Source organism: Akebia trifoliata, chromosome 3 (genome assembly GCF_017979445.1).
Source record: "Akebia trifoliata isolate Shusen 1 chromosome 3, ASM1797944v1, whole genome shotgun sequence".
NCBI lineage: Eukaryota > Viridiplantae > Streptophyta > Magnoliopsida > Ranunculales > Lardizabalaceae > Akebia > Akebia trifoliata.
Window position 1 is genome coordinate 10653267 of NC_141377.1, and position 16254 is coordinate 10669520.

The 16254-nt window shown below is 34.3% G+C and overlaps 1 protein-coding gene and 1 pseudogene across 2 annotated transcripts; both read right to left on the minus strand.

Annotated features, from left to right (window-relative positions):
• Nucleotides 1–1871: 1871 nt before the first annotated feature.
• On the minus strand, nucleotides 1872–7430 carry LOC147405969 (uncharacterized). 2 transcript variants are annotated; one of them, XM_086433876.1, is made up of 3 exons: nucleotides 5396–7430; nucleotides 4661–5118; nucleotides 1872–4289 (listed from the first exon to the last, which is right to left on the minus strand). In XM_086433876.1, the coding sequence occupies exons 2-3, from the start codon at nucleotides 4837–4839 to the stop codon at nucleotides 3875–3877; spliced, it is 594 nt and encodes a 197-aa protein (XP_086290002.1). In that variant the 5' UTR covers nucleotides 4840–5118; nucleotides 5396–7430; the 3' UTR covers nucleotides 1872–3874. The 2 variants fall into 2 exon arrangements, with proteins under 2 accessions (XP_086290002.1, XP_086290001.1); XM_086433875.1 differs by having other exon boundaries at nucleotides 4661–7430.
• A 6925-nt stretch (nucleotides 7431–14355) lies between these two features.
• On the minus strand, nucleotides 14356–14436 carry LOC147405970 (U6 spliceosomal RNA; annotated as a pseudogene).
• Between the last annotated feature and the right edge of the window lie 1818 nt (nucleotides 14437–16254).

A 16254-nucleotide genomic window follows, 5' to 3' on the forward strand; every position in this document is an offset into this window, starting at 1 on the left:
ATAAAATTAATAAAAGAATAAAAAGTTATACATTTCTAATAGCAAAGACTTTGTTCCCTCAGATCCGATAAAAGTTGCTCCTTGTACCGTACTTCTTACTTCGTTCTGTCTCCGGATTTGATTTCTGATATCCGAGGCAAGGTATCTCTTTTTTCCTTGGATCTGAATTCTTCGAGTTTGCTATGGATTTTGGGGTGTTTTTGGAGGGCTTTTAGGTGTTCTTTAGGCTAAAATCGAAGGAGGGATGTTAGGTAAGGAGTTGGGACTCCAAAACTAGGGTTTATGGGAGGCTAGGGGAGCTTTTAGACCTACTTCTCTTAGGATTTATGATTTGATACGAAAATAGGGTGTGAACACCTCTATTATAGATTTTTTTTAGGGGTTGATTTGGATAGAGTTAGTATTTAATTAGAGTTCTTTTAGTTAGAGTTGTGTTTTAATTAGAATTGTTTTAGATAGAATTTTGTGTTTAATTAGAATTGTTTTAGGTAGAGTTTGTTTTAGTTAGAACTCTATTTGATAGAGTTATTATTTAATTAGAACTCTATTATGATTTTGACTTTTGGTCTTATTTGATTGACTTTTAATATTTTGACTTTAGTCTTAATTGATTGACTTTTAATATCTTGACTTCAGTCTTGCTTAATTAACTTTAATTTTGACTTTGTCTCACTTGATTGACTTTAATATGTTGACCTTAGTCTTGCTTGATTGACTTTAATTTTTTGGAGAACCCTCCTCTATTATATCTTTAATTCTTTGGACCCCCAAATGGAGGGGTCCTTAAAGAAATATCCCACGAACCCTCAACAATTTTACTTGAAAGTCCGATTGATCGATTTTTTAATTCAAAATTTTAAATTAATTTCATTAATATTTCACTTTAATTATTTAATGTTTTATTTATTAATTTCGAAATTTTTAATTATAAAAATTGTGAAATTACCGTTTTACCCCCGGAGAGGACTTTTCACGTTTTAAGTCGGTTTTTAATGTTCTAGGATGTTTTAGAATCGATTTTTCATAAAGCATTCAATGGAAATATTAGTTTGTGTCATTCATGAAATTTTTTATGTGAAATGGTTATGAACTTTATGAGGGGCATTTTCGTAATTTTGTCGAATTCTGTTAAAATTGGTGAAATGATTTATTTGATTTCGATTTGTTATTTTATGTACTCGAGAGGATTTTCCTAATCGTAACGTAGGCTCTATGATTGTTTTGATGTTAGGGGTATTTTGGTAATTTGACCAATTTTTAGTGATTTTTATTGTGAAGCTTCTTTTTGGGTTTACAAGATGATGATTTATATGTTTCTGGAGTCGTATTTTCCTAACGTAGCGTGATTTCTAAGGTTTTGTGTCAATTCGAGATACCATTAGCCGGATTTATGAAACATTTCGGGTAACAAAATAAAGCATTGGAATAATCATCCATCATTGGGAACCGTTGCAATCGGGTTGACGAGTTGATTAATCAGGCGAGTGCAAAAATGGGGTGTCTACAATATGTAATATGATACTTTTCCTCTTTTGATCCAAATAGTATCCAAAGTTTTCTTGAACTTAGCTAACCTCTCACAGATTTACAAATCTCTACAGATACCATTTCGTCCTAGAGCTTTTAAAACTTCTCCTAACCAAAGTTTCTTCCACTTTGCTATTCCAACTCTATTACAAGTAGTGCCTCCTACAAGTCATAAGCTCCCCCCATCCCCCCACACTCCCCACCCAATGTAATCTTTCTTTAGTAATTTCTGACCTAATAATAGGACTCCCTAATCATCATCTCATGTATCTAACCTAATAATGTTTCATTCGTGCAAATCCACAGATTTTTTTCTTACCAACTTAATAAATAAGTTCCAAACACGTTTAAGGTAAAAAGGCAGTAGATGATGATGGTGATTATGAACAAATACTATTATGAAAAGCATTGCAATGGAAAACATCTTAAAAAATGATAATCAAAAGAATGAAGTAGGAATGAAAAGTATATTGATCGACATTCAGGAGCTCGTACAAGTTGCTTCAGGTAGGCCATATTCCTAACCTCATAATCCCATAAAAATTATGTGTGGTGGATCCACCGGGTTTTTGTTATAGATTGGGTATTCCCACCAAACTTGTGGTTACCAGACACATAATCTAGAACCAGATAAGAACATGTATCATATTCGAGCATATTTATCTTCTTGGTCACAATTATGTAGGCCATATGATCTACTTATCCAAATAAGAAACATATATGAGAAGCATTTGGAAATGTACGAAGACAATAAAGAGATCATTTATAAGGTTAAAGAGAACTTAAAACAATTGTTGTAGAGGAAAAGTTAAACACAAACAATCTCAAAAGCACCACTTGCAAAAAACAAAGATAAAAAGATAGTGTTGCCTCTCTTGACTGTTGAGGGCTTGAGAAAATAAACGTAGAAGGATAGAGATTGAAGTGAAGAAAACCCTTCTTATCCACTAATACAATAGTGATAAGAAAAGAAGATAGAGATTCCATATGAGAAACTGTCAGAGAGCCCAAAATGGATCCTTAAGACATGGAAGGTAAAGAATAAACCATCCTTAAAGCCCGCTAGAATGCCTTCTTTGAATACACAATGGCATACTTATTAGGGAAAATCAATGTTAAGATTTAGTTCGACTATTTTGCACAGGATGTCAAACTGGGCTTGGGACTGGCAATGCAAGCCTAATACTAACACAGACGGTCACAGAATTATCCTTATTAGGGAAAATAACATCTTCCCTTTTACCTATTTTCAGCCATTTAACCACCTCTGGCCAATTAACATTCTAGAAATTGGATGAAGGGTTGCACTTACAAGTGCATGGACATATTTCCCAGCTTCGGAAAGAGTAATCATCCTTCATGTCAGTCCCTACTTCCTATGTAATTAGGTTTACAAACTAAAATTTAATAGATAATTAAGGAGTTGTTGTACATAGAAAAACCTAGAAGCATTTGACAACAAAGTAACAAACACTTGAGTGTGGTGCAGCAATGAACAACAGACATGAAGACCCAAAAGAAAACTACTGAGTACTAAGACATTTTTTCTTGTTTCCCTAAAAATCATGTTTTTTTCTTTATTTCTTATATTATCGGTGAGTGATAAAAAAATATTACAGAAAGAACAAAAGAAAACTAGTTAAAGCCATTCCTAATATACAAATGTTGCTAATTCATACCTGCAAAATCCTTGTGGGCACTTATATGGTAGTCCTTGAACAAAATAGAAAAGGATAACTTAAATAAAAAATTGATCAAACACACCAACTGCCAAGGACCCTCAAATATAATAAACGCCTACTAAAAGAATCACCTGCAACCACTACATGTCCCTCAAATGAGTGGTAGACCTTCAAAACTTGTACCAATATTAATAGTCATACAGTCATACCTAACCTTTATTTGAATTGTTGAATTATACAATAGGTTGTCTAGTTTCTTTTAGAGAGCTGTAATTAGCACCCCAACATTTACTTATTACGATCCAATTTCTTAAATTATTCATCACACTAATTAAAGATAAAATCACACCATTCAAACATTACAGAAGTTCGATTCAAGTTATTATTTCAACACTACAAAGTATTATAGCACATTCAATCAACTTCAGCAGTTGTTTACAACTCGGATTAGGCTCATATAAAATCTTAAATCTAACAAATGAAAATAGAGAGAAAGAGTTTCCATTAGCACCCTAACTTATACTTATTTTCATCCATTGACTTATTTTTTACTTTTATAATTGGGGTGAAATAAGTGAAAGTTGTGGTGCCAATAACAGCTCTTTTCTTCTATCAACCAAAACAAGAAGTACAGAAAAAGAATTGTCTAATATGTGTTCCAGGTCTCAAGGATTAATGATATTATGGTTTGGAATTAATAACTCTAAATAACATGTAAAGTAGAAACTGAGGATAAATTTATGGAGGAAGATTATCATGCTGCATAAATAAGAAAAGATCAAGGTCTCAAAAATAGTTTTCTTAGTTAGTCTATTTTTAATTAAAATTTGGTTATATGTAACATTCTCACGGAGATGGAAATCACCAATTCCTTGAAACACTTCTTTGTACAACAGGCTGCTCCAAGACATGATGGGACGAGGATATGGTTGTACACAAGGAACATCATCCTTGTTGCATATAAAAGTGACAAATAGTGTCCCACAATCAACAATAACGGTGCCTGCCCCAGCAAACCTTCTGACGACAGGAACCCAGTCTCGTATCACGGATTCAAGCTGAAGAAGTTCAGAAGGTTTCCTACGAAGAGAATCACATAACCCAAAATAAGTTCTTCCATTAGCTATTGTGCATTACTCAACAAACACAAGAACAAAATAAAGCATAAACTCTAAAAGTTGACTCATGCTTCATCCTTTCCTGTCACCTTTAAGACCTACTTCTGTCAGAAAATCAGCTGTTTTCATCAGCTAGGCATGTTTCTACATGATTCAGTGATCAGCTTGAGCCAAAAGTAACTTGGCCAAGTCAGGGCAACTTATGAAGTAAAAGTATATAATAACAGACAGTACCATTAAACCTAATTAAAAAATGATAATCATTCCATATATGTTCAGACTATATAAAACACAGTTTCAGAATACAAACCTGATCAATTAATAAAATCTTACCCAGATATACCAATGACGACGGTAGGAGTATTTGTTCTATCATTTATGATGCACCAATTCTTTGAAGAGGTCCGAAGCAGCTGCTCCTCCAAATACAGTTGTTGTAAGATGGGTGCTTCTTTAAATCTGACAAGATTCATCAGAGGCAAACCAATGTTTCTAGCTTGAGACATAGTCATTGAGCTCCAGAATTTGATCAGACCCCTTTTTTTCTTCCTATATAGTTGATGATCTACTAGCCATGGACTGGTTTCCTATTTAACGAGAAAAAGGCATGAAGATGATTCATGCTGGGGCCTCACTTCTGAATTTTCGATGTTTGTTTTACAAAATATTAATGGGAAACAAACACAAAACATTCAGAAATAAGAGGGCAGATAGTACACAGAAATTAGTGGGGACAACGGAACAAAAGAAGAATGAAGGTAACTCACGACTCCTTGGCAGACCCTGAAATCCTGGTTGGAAGAAGAATTTCAGTTGGTAATAAAATAGATGATACAAATAACAATAAGAGTCATGCTGGAGACTTTGAAATTCATTCCATTTCACACTTTGCTGATGTGGATGTGCACACAGAACCATAGATGCTTTCCACTCATATCTCGATGAAAAGCATCTACGGTTCCATACACACATCCATGTCAACAAAGTGTGAAACAGAGTGAATTTAAAGTCACTCCAGCATTTTCCTAAAAATAAGAGGAAAGAAAGCTGGTGGGAGCTTCTATGTACATAATTGTCACTTCAGCCAACTAGACAGCATCTACTTTGGCACTTTCAAAGAGAATGGACACAAATTGTCTGATGGGAGAAGTGATATTAGCTGGTCTTGAAGGACCCTTTAATTTCCCTGTCAGTAAAGCAAGATTGCTGCTTGAATCCCACCCCACCAGTAATAGTGTTCAACCAAAAACCGAATATTCATTCTCATTCCCTCCAACAATGTTCTCTCCCCTTCTGCATTGGAGAAATTGAAGACAAGTGGTATGGAAAAAAGAGACAACATTTGCCTGTCCGACCTTCATCGACCCCAAAGTTATCACATCATGCTAGCTGGGCAATGTTGATTATTGTTCACAATTTAAATGTAAACAAGATACCATTCTATCAATTCCATACTATTTTTTTTTTCTCTTATTTTTTATTTTCTCTGAATTACAAATTGCACTCTTCAGTTTTCTTGAATCGCACATATGAAACATGTAATTATTAATTGGGTTTTTGAGTTCTGACTTTCACAAAAATCTATGAGAAGAGACAATCTTCAATATTAAATAGATTAAGTAACCCATTATTTACACCAAAAAATTACCTTTATTATATTTCTCGAAGGCAGGTATCAATAAATCGAACTTTCAATTCTAAAGACGCTATAGTAAGTCCTGCATGGGAACCATGGTTTCATGGGTATTCAACAAAAATCTCTTATTTTAGTTATGTTGTTCCATTAAAGATCCCGAGCTTATAGAAATACACAGAGATTTTCAAAAGGAAAACTTTAAATTTACATATAAAAAAAAAATTCTCATTTATGGTTCAAATTTCTACAAAAATGATATGGGTTTTCAAGGAATGTTACAAAAGATTAATCAAATTTAGAATATCAAGCGACCATTTTAAAGAATCTAAAGAATTAATTAATGAAACAGAATTATAAGAACTTAGATTGTTTTTGGTATTTCTTATGTAATTTTTGATTGATTTCGGTAAAAATACTCTAGTGAGAAAAACTTTTATAATAGTTCATTTCAATTGCATAATTTCGTTTGGTAGCGTCTAATAACTAAGAAAAAAATTTATTTGGAACCAACAAATAAGAAACTAGTAAAACATAAAACATAGTTTATTACTTAGAAGTTTATGAATAGAAGATTATTATTAATAAGGTAAAGAAGCCCTAATCCGATACTTGTTGATGCAAAAGCTAAGACCTATGCATTAGAATATGCCGAAAGCACAAGTAAATAAAGATATGACCTGTCTAGGACTTTGCCGAGATCTTCCATGTTCTCTACGCATATCATACAAGCACCACCAATAGTTTTAGATCATAGCTCAAGCAATTTGAATAGTTGTCGTCACAATTTACCAACCAAAAAAGGAGGAAAAAAATAATAGAAGCTGAAAGCATCATCAATCAGAACGTTCAGTTTCTCTAGAAATACTTTTCAGTGAAAGAAAGTCAAGTTAATAAGGCTTCTCTGTGCAAACCTGCTCCAAAAAACAATGAGAAGATCACAAAATTATAATGTTCCTCAAACCCTAGTTGAAGAATTTTTCCTCCAAAAAATTCGGCACCAAGTAACATGTTGCCCAATTAATTCACGAAATTAATCAGTAAATCATTGAGTCAAAATATATATGTGATCAACAGACTCATCCTTAAGACCTTAACCTCTAACTCTTTCACCTCTTGAAACCCTAACTCCGCAATGCACCTATTCTATTGCTTAAAGACAATATTTTTTCTATAACCTCCAATTTTTTCTAAAATTAAACTAAACTAGCCTTATTGAATAATTGCTGAATCCCTGATCCGATTCTAAGTCGGAATCGTCAATTTAACACTTTATTTATTCATAAAATAATAAGATAACATTGGTAGAAAAACATTGACAACTTTCTACACTAAGAAAACATATTATAGCAATAATCCAATCAGAAATTACAAAGAGAAAATTAAGAAGGGATGAAGGATAGAATGTTGGATTGATAGTCCACTTCGAGAGTAGATAGCCTCCTTATTACTGACTTCTTTTCTCTCTACCTTTTCTGTCTGAATCCTCCAATTTATAACTAAATGAGGAGTTCGAAATGTATGGATTAGAATCATTTGAAATAACTCCTTTTGATAACCACCAATAGTAGTTTGTCAAGAGTGGCTGAAGATGATCTAAGCTTTAGGGTATGTTTGGTAACACTTCTGAAGTCTGAAGTCTAAAGTCTGAAATCTGAAGTCTGAAGTCTGAAATCTGAAATCTGGAATCTTGTTCTGGAAAAGTTGTTTGTTTATAATTTATAAGAGCTTCTGGTTACAAACAGAATTTTAAAACATAATGATCATTTTGACAATATTACCTTTTTGTAATTATAATAAATTGTTAACCAAAAAACATGTATAATGAAACCATCTACATATTTAATTTCAATTCCTAACAAATCAAACAATCCAAAAGTATTGTTTTCAAATTGAATTCTCATTCAAAGTACAAAAACAAATCATTAATATATAAAATAATATAAATTTTTTTCCAATTTTCTGTTTTTCGTCTCTCTCATTTATATTATTCTCTCTCTCTCTCTCTCTCTCCAATTTATCAAAACCAAGAAAATACAAGAACCAAGTAAAACACAATAACCAATTAAACAAATCATACACTCTAAAGAGTCCATCCAAGGACCAAGGAAACAACTCATACACCCTAAAGAGTCCACCTAAGGACTAAGGAAACAACTCATACACCTAACAAAACCTATCCATCTCTCTTTCTTTCTCTCTCTCTCTCTCTCTCTCTATTCGTCTAATGACCCAACTTTATGCAAGAAGAAAAACAAAAAAGATAGAAGGAAAGATAAAGAGAAGATGGAGAGAGAAATAAGGAAAGACGTTGAAAATGGTTCGATTTCTCCATAATGGGTTCGGTTGGTTATTTGAGATTTTAGGATTTTTGTTGAAGTTTTGATTTTTTATTTGATTGTTTGTTAAAGTTTTGATTTTGGGTTTTTGTTGAAGTTTTGATTTTTGATTTGGTTGTTTGTTGAAGTTTTGATTTTGAGATTTTCTCAATATGAGATTCACATGCTATATTAATCGATCAAGGAAGAACAATAGAGTAGTAGATGCACATACCTTTGTAGATCTTGACAGCCGAGTTGGACATGAAGGAGATGTAGAAGAGAAAGAAGAGGTAAGGTTTTAAAGATTTTTACAAAAGAGGGATAAGTGATGAAAATAATTATTTTGATGAGGGTATTTTAGGTATAAAATATTTTTTCAGATTTCAGAACTTCGTCCAGCAACTTTTTATGGCTGATTTTTTTCGGCTGAAAATGTCTTCTTGTTCTTAAATCTGAAAATAAACAAACAAGATTATAACATCTGAAGTCTGAATTTTAATGGTGGACCACCTCCATTCAGACTTCAGAAGTGTTACCAAACACACACTTAATTTAAATTTGAATTTTCTAACTGTCATATGAAACTGAATTCTCCAATTGTCATCTGAATTTAATATCTGAATCATGGACCTGGGCCTAATCATGTGGGATTATGGATGTTGGTACATGTATGCTACTAGGGTTGGGGTGAGGACATACCATTCCCCTCCTCTTAAAAATGACCTTGTCCTCAAGGTTGAAAATCAGGGAACCTCCTCTGTAGAGACTCCCATGTTTCCCAAGTTGCATCTTCTAGTGTTATGTTGGCCTATTGAGCAAGAACTTTTGTCGCTGCTTTATTTCCCTGCTTCACCAATCTACGATCAAGGATTGCTTGTGGTTGTTCTTGTAAAATTTCATTATCACACAAAAGTGGAAGATCTACGGCCACCACAACCTTATTTCAAATAAGATACATGGAAGACGGTGGATTTTAGAATTGGCTGGTAATTGTAATTTGTAAGCAACCTTATTGATACGTTCGATAACTATATATGACCCATAAAAGCAAGGTGATAACTTGATAGATCGACGAAGTGCTATCGATGTTTGTCGGTACGATTGGATATGTAAATACACCAAATCTCCAATTTGAAATTCTCTGTCAGTGTGATGTTTATCAGCTTGGTGCTTCATCCGTTGTTGTACCTATTGTAGATTTTCCTTAAGTATTCTCAGAGTGCGATCTCTATCCTTAAGTTGAAGATCTACACTGTGTACAATTGACTCACCAGAGTACCCTTGTAGGATTGGAGGAGTTTGGCCGTAAACTATTTCATATGGAGATAACTTAGTAGATTCATGGTAGGTGGTATTGTACCACCATTCAGCCCACGATAGCCAACGTGCCCACTGATGAGGTTTATCACTAGTAAAACATCTCAAATAAGTTTCAAGGCAACGGTTAACTACCTTAGTTTGACCATTAGTTTGGGGATAAAAAACAATACTCATCTTCAATTTTGTCCCTTGTGACTTCCATAGTTCCTTCCAAAAGTTACTTGTGAAGATTGGATCTCTATCACTAACAATAGAGGTGGGCATACCATGTAAGTTGAATACATGATTAATAAAAGCTTGTGCCACGGAAGATGTTGTGTAAGGATATGATATAGCTATGAAATGAGCATACTTAGATAGCCTATCCACAACCACAAATATTACTCCATTTCCTTGAGAAATTGGCAACCCGTCTATGAAATCCATGGATATTTCATTCCATATTCGTTTTGGAATTGGAAGAGGTTGTAAGAGTCCGGGAGGTTCATACTTGTGAAGTTGACACATGTCACATTCAGCCACATGAGTTTTGATATCCTTCTTCATACCTTGCCAATAGAAATTTGCAGAAATTCTTTTGTATGTTTTTGTGTATCCCGAATGTCCAGCCATTGCAGAATTATGTAAGTCATGCGAGATTTTTGAGCGAAGTGGGGTTGATGATCCAATCACTAATCACCCTTTGTACTTTAGTATTCCGTTAGTATGTGTAATGAGCAATGTCTTCCCTTTGTGAAAGTCTATGAATTAGCTTGAGTATGGCGGTATCACCGTTGTATGTGGCTTGAACATTCTCCAACTCTGGCCATGTAATTGACGAAATAGCTGCAATAGATCCATTTTCAAAACGTCGAGATAACGCATCGGCTGCTGAATTTTCAACCCCCTTTTTGTACACCAATTCATAATCATATCCCAATAATTTTGTAAGGCATTTTTGCTGCGATGTTGTCACAATTCGTTGATTCAAGAGATGCTTCAAGCTGTTGTGATCTGTCCAAATGATAAATCGTCGTCCAAGGAGATATGGTCGCCATTTTGTCACTGCATGGACTATAGAAAACATCTCCTTTTCATAAGTTGACAATCCAATATTTTTCCCAGATTTAATTTTGCTAGAATAAGTTATTGGACGTCCTTCTTGCATGAGAATGCTTCCAATTCCAGTGTCAGAGGCATCACACTCAACTATGAAGGTTTTGGTGAAGTCAGGTAATGCTAAGATCGGTGCATTGGTCATAGCATATTTTAAAGCTTCAAAGGCCTTGGCTGGTTCTGGACCCCATAGGAAAGAATTTTTTTTTAGCAATTTTGTCAATGGTGCACTTATTTGCCCATAATTCTGTATAAATTTTCGATAGTACCCAATGAGCCCTAGGAAATCATGTAATTCTTTGATAGTTTTGGGCTCTGTCCATTGTACCATACATTCAATTTTTTTGGGGTCTGCTTGAACACCTTCATATGAAATGATATGCCCAAGATACTCCACGCTAGTTGTACCAAAGACACACTTTGACGGCTTCACATAGAGTTGATATTCATAGAGAATTTAGATAGTTTTTGCAACTTACTCTAAATGTTCCTTCCAGCTCGAGCTATAGATCAATATATCATTGAAGAATACAAGGATGAATTTTCTAAAATATTTTCGGAAGATATCATTAATTAGGCTTTGAAATGTTAATGGAAAGTTGGTGAGTCCGAATGGCATTACCAAAAACTCGTAATGCCTTTCATGTGTTCTGAATGCCGTCTTGGGTATATCTTCTTCTCGAACCCGAATTTGGTGATATCCCGATCTTAAATCCAATTTTGAGAAGTAATGAGCACCTCATCCAATAATTCATCAACTAATGGTATTGGATATTTATCCTTAATCGCATTTAAGGCCCGATAATCTATACACATACACCATGTGCCATCTTTCTTTCGCACTAGTAATACCGGTGAAGGGTAAGGGCTTGAACTTGGCCTTATGATTCCAGATGATAACATTTCACTCACAATTTTCTCGATCTCATTTTTTTTGAAAATATGGGTATTGAGAAGGCCGAACATTAGTAGGGCGATTTCTAGGTTCTAAAGCAATCCGATGATCATGAGATCGAATAGGGGGCAAACCTTTAGGTTCATCAAACATGACATCGTATGGTTCGAGTACATTTTTTAAATCCTCCAACCAAGGTAAATGTGACATTTCCCCTTGTAAAGAAAATAATTATACACACATACCAGAATTTTGTTGTTCAATAAGCTGATGGATACTCCGATTTCCAACTATTTCTGGAGTTGCATTAAAAGATCCTTGGATCGTATAATTTTTTCCTTGATATGTGAAGCACATGCGGAGTAATGCGAAATTCCACTGTATCTCTCCAAGAGTAGCTAACCACTGAGCGCCCAAGACCATGTCAATTCCTCCCAAGGGAAAAACATGGCAGTCTATGTTGCATGAGAAAGTTTGGAGAGTGAGTGGCACTCCTATGCATCGGCCTTTACTTCAGATTTATCCTCCATCCGCAATGGAAACTTCAAAAGAATCTTCTTGCAAGACTTGGCATCCCAGATTTTTTGCAATATTTGGACTAATGAAATTATGTGTGCTACCTAAATCTAGCAACACACATATGGGTTGACGCTTAAGGAATCCTTTCACTCTCATAGTTCTTGGCCCCATATTTCCTGATAAAGCATGGACAGAGACATGAACATCTGTTGATGGTTCTATTTTTTCTTCCAAAATAGTTTCCTCTATGATTTATTCATGCTCGGGTCCTACTATTATAGCCAGTTGAGCCTTGCACTGATGTAAAGGAGAAAATTTTTCATCATAGTTATAGCACAATCTCTTCCGACATTGTTCTTGCAAATCTGCAACAATTAGCCTCTTAATTGGTTTTAATACTTCCATGGTTTGTTGCCCCAACGAAGATTGGGACAACTTGGAATAGGTTGGTGTTCGGTTTCGTTGGTGTTGTATCCTTTCGGCCTTTTCATGTAATGAAGCTATTTGAAAAGCATGGTTTAGACTCGATGGTTGTGAGATTTTAACTCCTACTCGAATTTCATCGCACAATCTGGAGATGAAACAACCGATTAAAAAGGACTTAAAGTAATTGTGGAATATGCTTGGCTAATCGCTCAAAACACGCTTGATAGTCTTTTACGGTGGATGTTTGCCGAAGCTTTGAGGTTGCCTAGCTAGGATCATCACTTTCAAGAGGGCCCAAACCGGGTACAAAGTGCTCTAGTAAGTTGTGTCCACGTGATATCTCCAAGGGTTCTCTTTATCCATTGGTACCAAGGTACGACATCTCCAGTGAGATGTACAGCCGCAAGCCCTATCATGTGCTCATCTGGAATTTGATTGATCATTTGAAATTAATTCTTCCGCATTGAAAATCCATCCAGCGGGATCCTCACCATTAAATCGAGGAAAATCCAGTCGAACAGATCGAAGATAGTTTGGTTGGTGACGAAATCCTTCAGTTTCTTCTATTCTTGGATCATTGAACCCGATTTCATTATTGATTAATTTAGTAGTGAGTTCTTGAAGTTGTTGTCGTAGATTTGTCACTTTTTGTGCCAATTCTGTATTGGTAGGCATGATGCTCCCAAGTCAAGTTGATACGATTCTAAGTCGGAATCGTCAATTTAACACTTTATTTATTCATAAAATAGTAAGATAACATTGGTAGAAAAACATTGACAACTTTCTACACTAAGAAAACAGATTATAGCAATAATCCAGTCAGAAAATTACAAATAAAAAATTTAGAAGGGATGAAGGATAGAATGTTGGATTGGTGGGTAGCCTCCTTATTACTGACTTATTTTCTCTCTGTATTTTCTGTCTGAATCCTCCAATTTATAACTAAATGAGGAGTTCGAAATGTGTGGATGAAAATCATTTGAAATAACTCTTTTTAATAACCACCAATAGTAGTTTGTCAAGAGTCGCTGAAAATGATCTAAGCTTTAATTTGAATTTGAATTTTTTAATTGTCATATGAAACTGAAATCTCCAACTATCATCTGAATTTGAAATCTAAATCATGGACCTGGGCCTAATCGTGTGGGATTATGGATATTGGTACGTGTATGCTGCCAGGGTTGGGGTGAGGACGTACCAATCCCAAACTTGCTTACTATGGTCAAGTGAACCAATGCTACCTCAAAGGTGCAGATTATAGAGTTTCTGATTAAACCCTTGGATTACTAAGACGCCTTTAAATGACAAAACTACCAAGAAGTGTATAAACCCATAAGTTCAAATAGCTTAATTTTCAAATACAGTTATAACTATCAGACTACCTTCCATCAACACCCCATAACTAATAGTTATACTTAAAGCCCTAGAATTTAGAGATTTTCAATAAAATGTAGATTAGATCAAAGAACTTACTCTCCAATTTGCACATTAAGATGGACACACCAATTACAAACAGAGGGGAAAACATTTATGTATCAAAGAGACAGAAAACAAACAATTGCAAGTTAGGCATTTTTTCGAAAATCAATTGTGCATTATTTGACTGTAACTCCATAGAACCAACCTTTTCAATTATTTGATAAGAAATCACAAATAAATTAGGGTTTTTAAATCAATCTAATTCTCTTACCTTCTCAATTCGATCAAACTACAATCACATAAATGGGGAGAAAAAATTTGTACGCTATTGGATTGTAACTCCAAATAAATTAGGGTTCCTGAATCAGTCTGGTTTATAGAAAAAGAAATCAAAAAGAAAAAAATTTTGGACCATTTCTCTATTTGTGTGTGTCAATCTTCTCTGTATTGTTCCAATTTTATCGGATGTCTCCGAAGAGACGTGTATTTCTCTTTCTTTGGTTTATAAATATTTACAAGAAATTATACATTTGATCGATGTGGGATTAATCCGTTGAAGCAGGGACCATGTGACGTGTAAGGGTTATGGATTGGATGCATCAATCATCAGTCATCACCAACCGCGATCCAACGGGGGTAAAAAAGTAATGAAATGAGTCGAGTCGAATGGGTTTCGAGGTGAGTTGGTTGAAAAATGGAAAACATCTCGTTGATTCAAATCAGAAAATCATTGAGTCAAATCAGCTTGAAATTAGACTAAATCAGGTTAGAAACTCAATGGAGTTATTTGATTATATATAATATTTTGAAAAGAACAAAAGGTAAACATTTTTAAAAATATTTATAAAGTCAATTTATTTTTATTTTTCGTATACAAATTATCAGTTCACGGGCTTTCAACTTGACTCAAACTTGGTAGACATTTGATTTGAGTTTTCAAGTTTTAGAACTATGCTACTAACATGGATCATGAATGCCTCTCTCTACATGTCAAATATTTCAAAAATTAATTTATTATATTTTCTAAGTGAAATAGTAATTTTTTTTGTTGAATTTTGATAGTATGACGACTTTTTTGGAACATGCCCCTTTCTCTCTCTTGCCCATAGTGAAAAAGAGAAAACTTTCCGATCTGATCACCTTTTGACACTCAAAAACATGATCCGATGCAATGTTGTTGTAGAGGACAAAACTATATGAACTTAAAAAAATAATTATTTTAAATTTGAGTGCTCAATGACCATTCATTTTCAATATCTTGGATCAAGCTCAAAAAATAGTATCTTTTTTTTTAATATGAATATTTTCATGAAATCTAAAAGGCTTTGTTGTTGGATTGTTGATGTAATAATCAATGTGGGCCCAATGGCCTTTTTTAAGATTTGAAATCCAAAAACATAAATATGTGGGCAACGGGCGAAAAGAGAAACTCTCTCTATTGCTAATGTCATTCACACATGTCAAACATTTGTTGGGCTATGAGCAAACACGTCAAGGGCATGCGCCAAAAATGATGTCATATTATCAACATTCTTCTTTATTACATTATTCAATGTGTTGTTCTTCATGGCATTGCCACAACATAACTTGGTGTGTACATAGATTCTTTCACTCCTCATAATTTAGTAAGAGCAACTCCAATTTGATATGAGAATGAAGATTCATTATGTAAACATCCCAATTTGCGTGGGTCTCATTCGAAAAGACCTATAAAAAGTGTATTTTACTTAATTTATCAATCAAATGGCCTAAACATGAATAGCTTTTGAAGGGTTTTGCGAGTTGATTAAGGAAAAATAATATGTAGTATAAGGTTGGCTTGTAAGATAATTTAAAAAAAAAAAAAATGATGAGATTAGATGATGACATGTGGTATGGTAAAATAATGATTTGAGTAGCTTTTAAGGTAATAATGAGATTTTATTAATTGAATTGGAGAGAATAAGGGAGGTGATGACATGCGACAAAGTGGTGGGAATGAACTTTTTTTGCTTTGTTGGACCTTGACATGGGTCAATAGGCTAGGATTGAGGCATGGAATACTATGGGTTTAGGTATTGGGATGAGTAGGTTTGGGAAGGACTTTGAAATACAATGGGCTTAGATAATGGGTTGGAAATTAGATTTGTTTTTATTGGGAAGTTGAAATTGGGATTAAGGTTGAAGTGGTTGATTATGGCGTAGGTTAGAAATTGGTTAGGAAGATTGGTTTGGGGATTTTGATTTAGTCTAGAGATTGGTTTAAGTTAGAAATTGGTTCAGGGGTTGGAATAGATTAAGGATTTTAGGGAATTTGGAT

Coding starts and splice junctions, on each gene's coding strand:
- LOC147405969 (XM_086433876.1), bottom strand. CDS start 4,839: ATGACTATGTCTCAAGCTAGAAACATTGGTTTGCCTCTGATGAATCTT. Junction 4,290..4,660: donor GTCGTCATTGGTATATCTGG/GTAAGATTTTAT, acceptor TTCTCTTCGTAG/GAAACCTTCTGAACTTCTTC.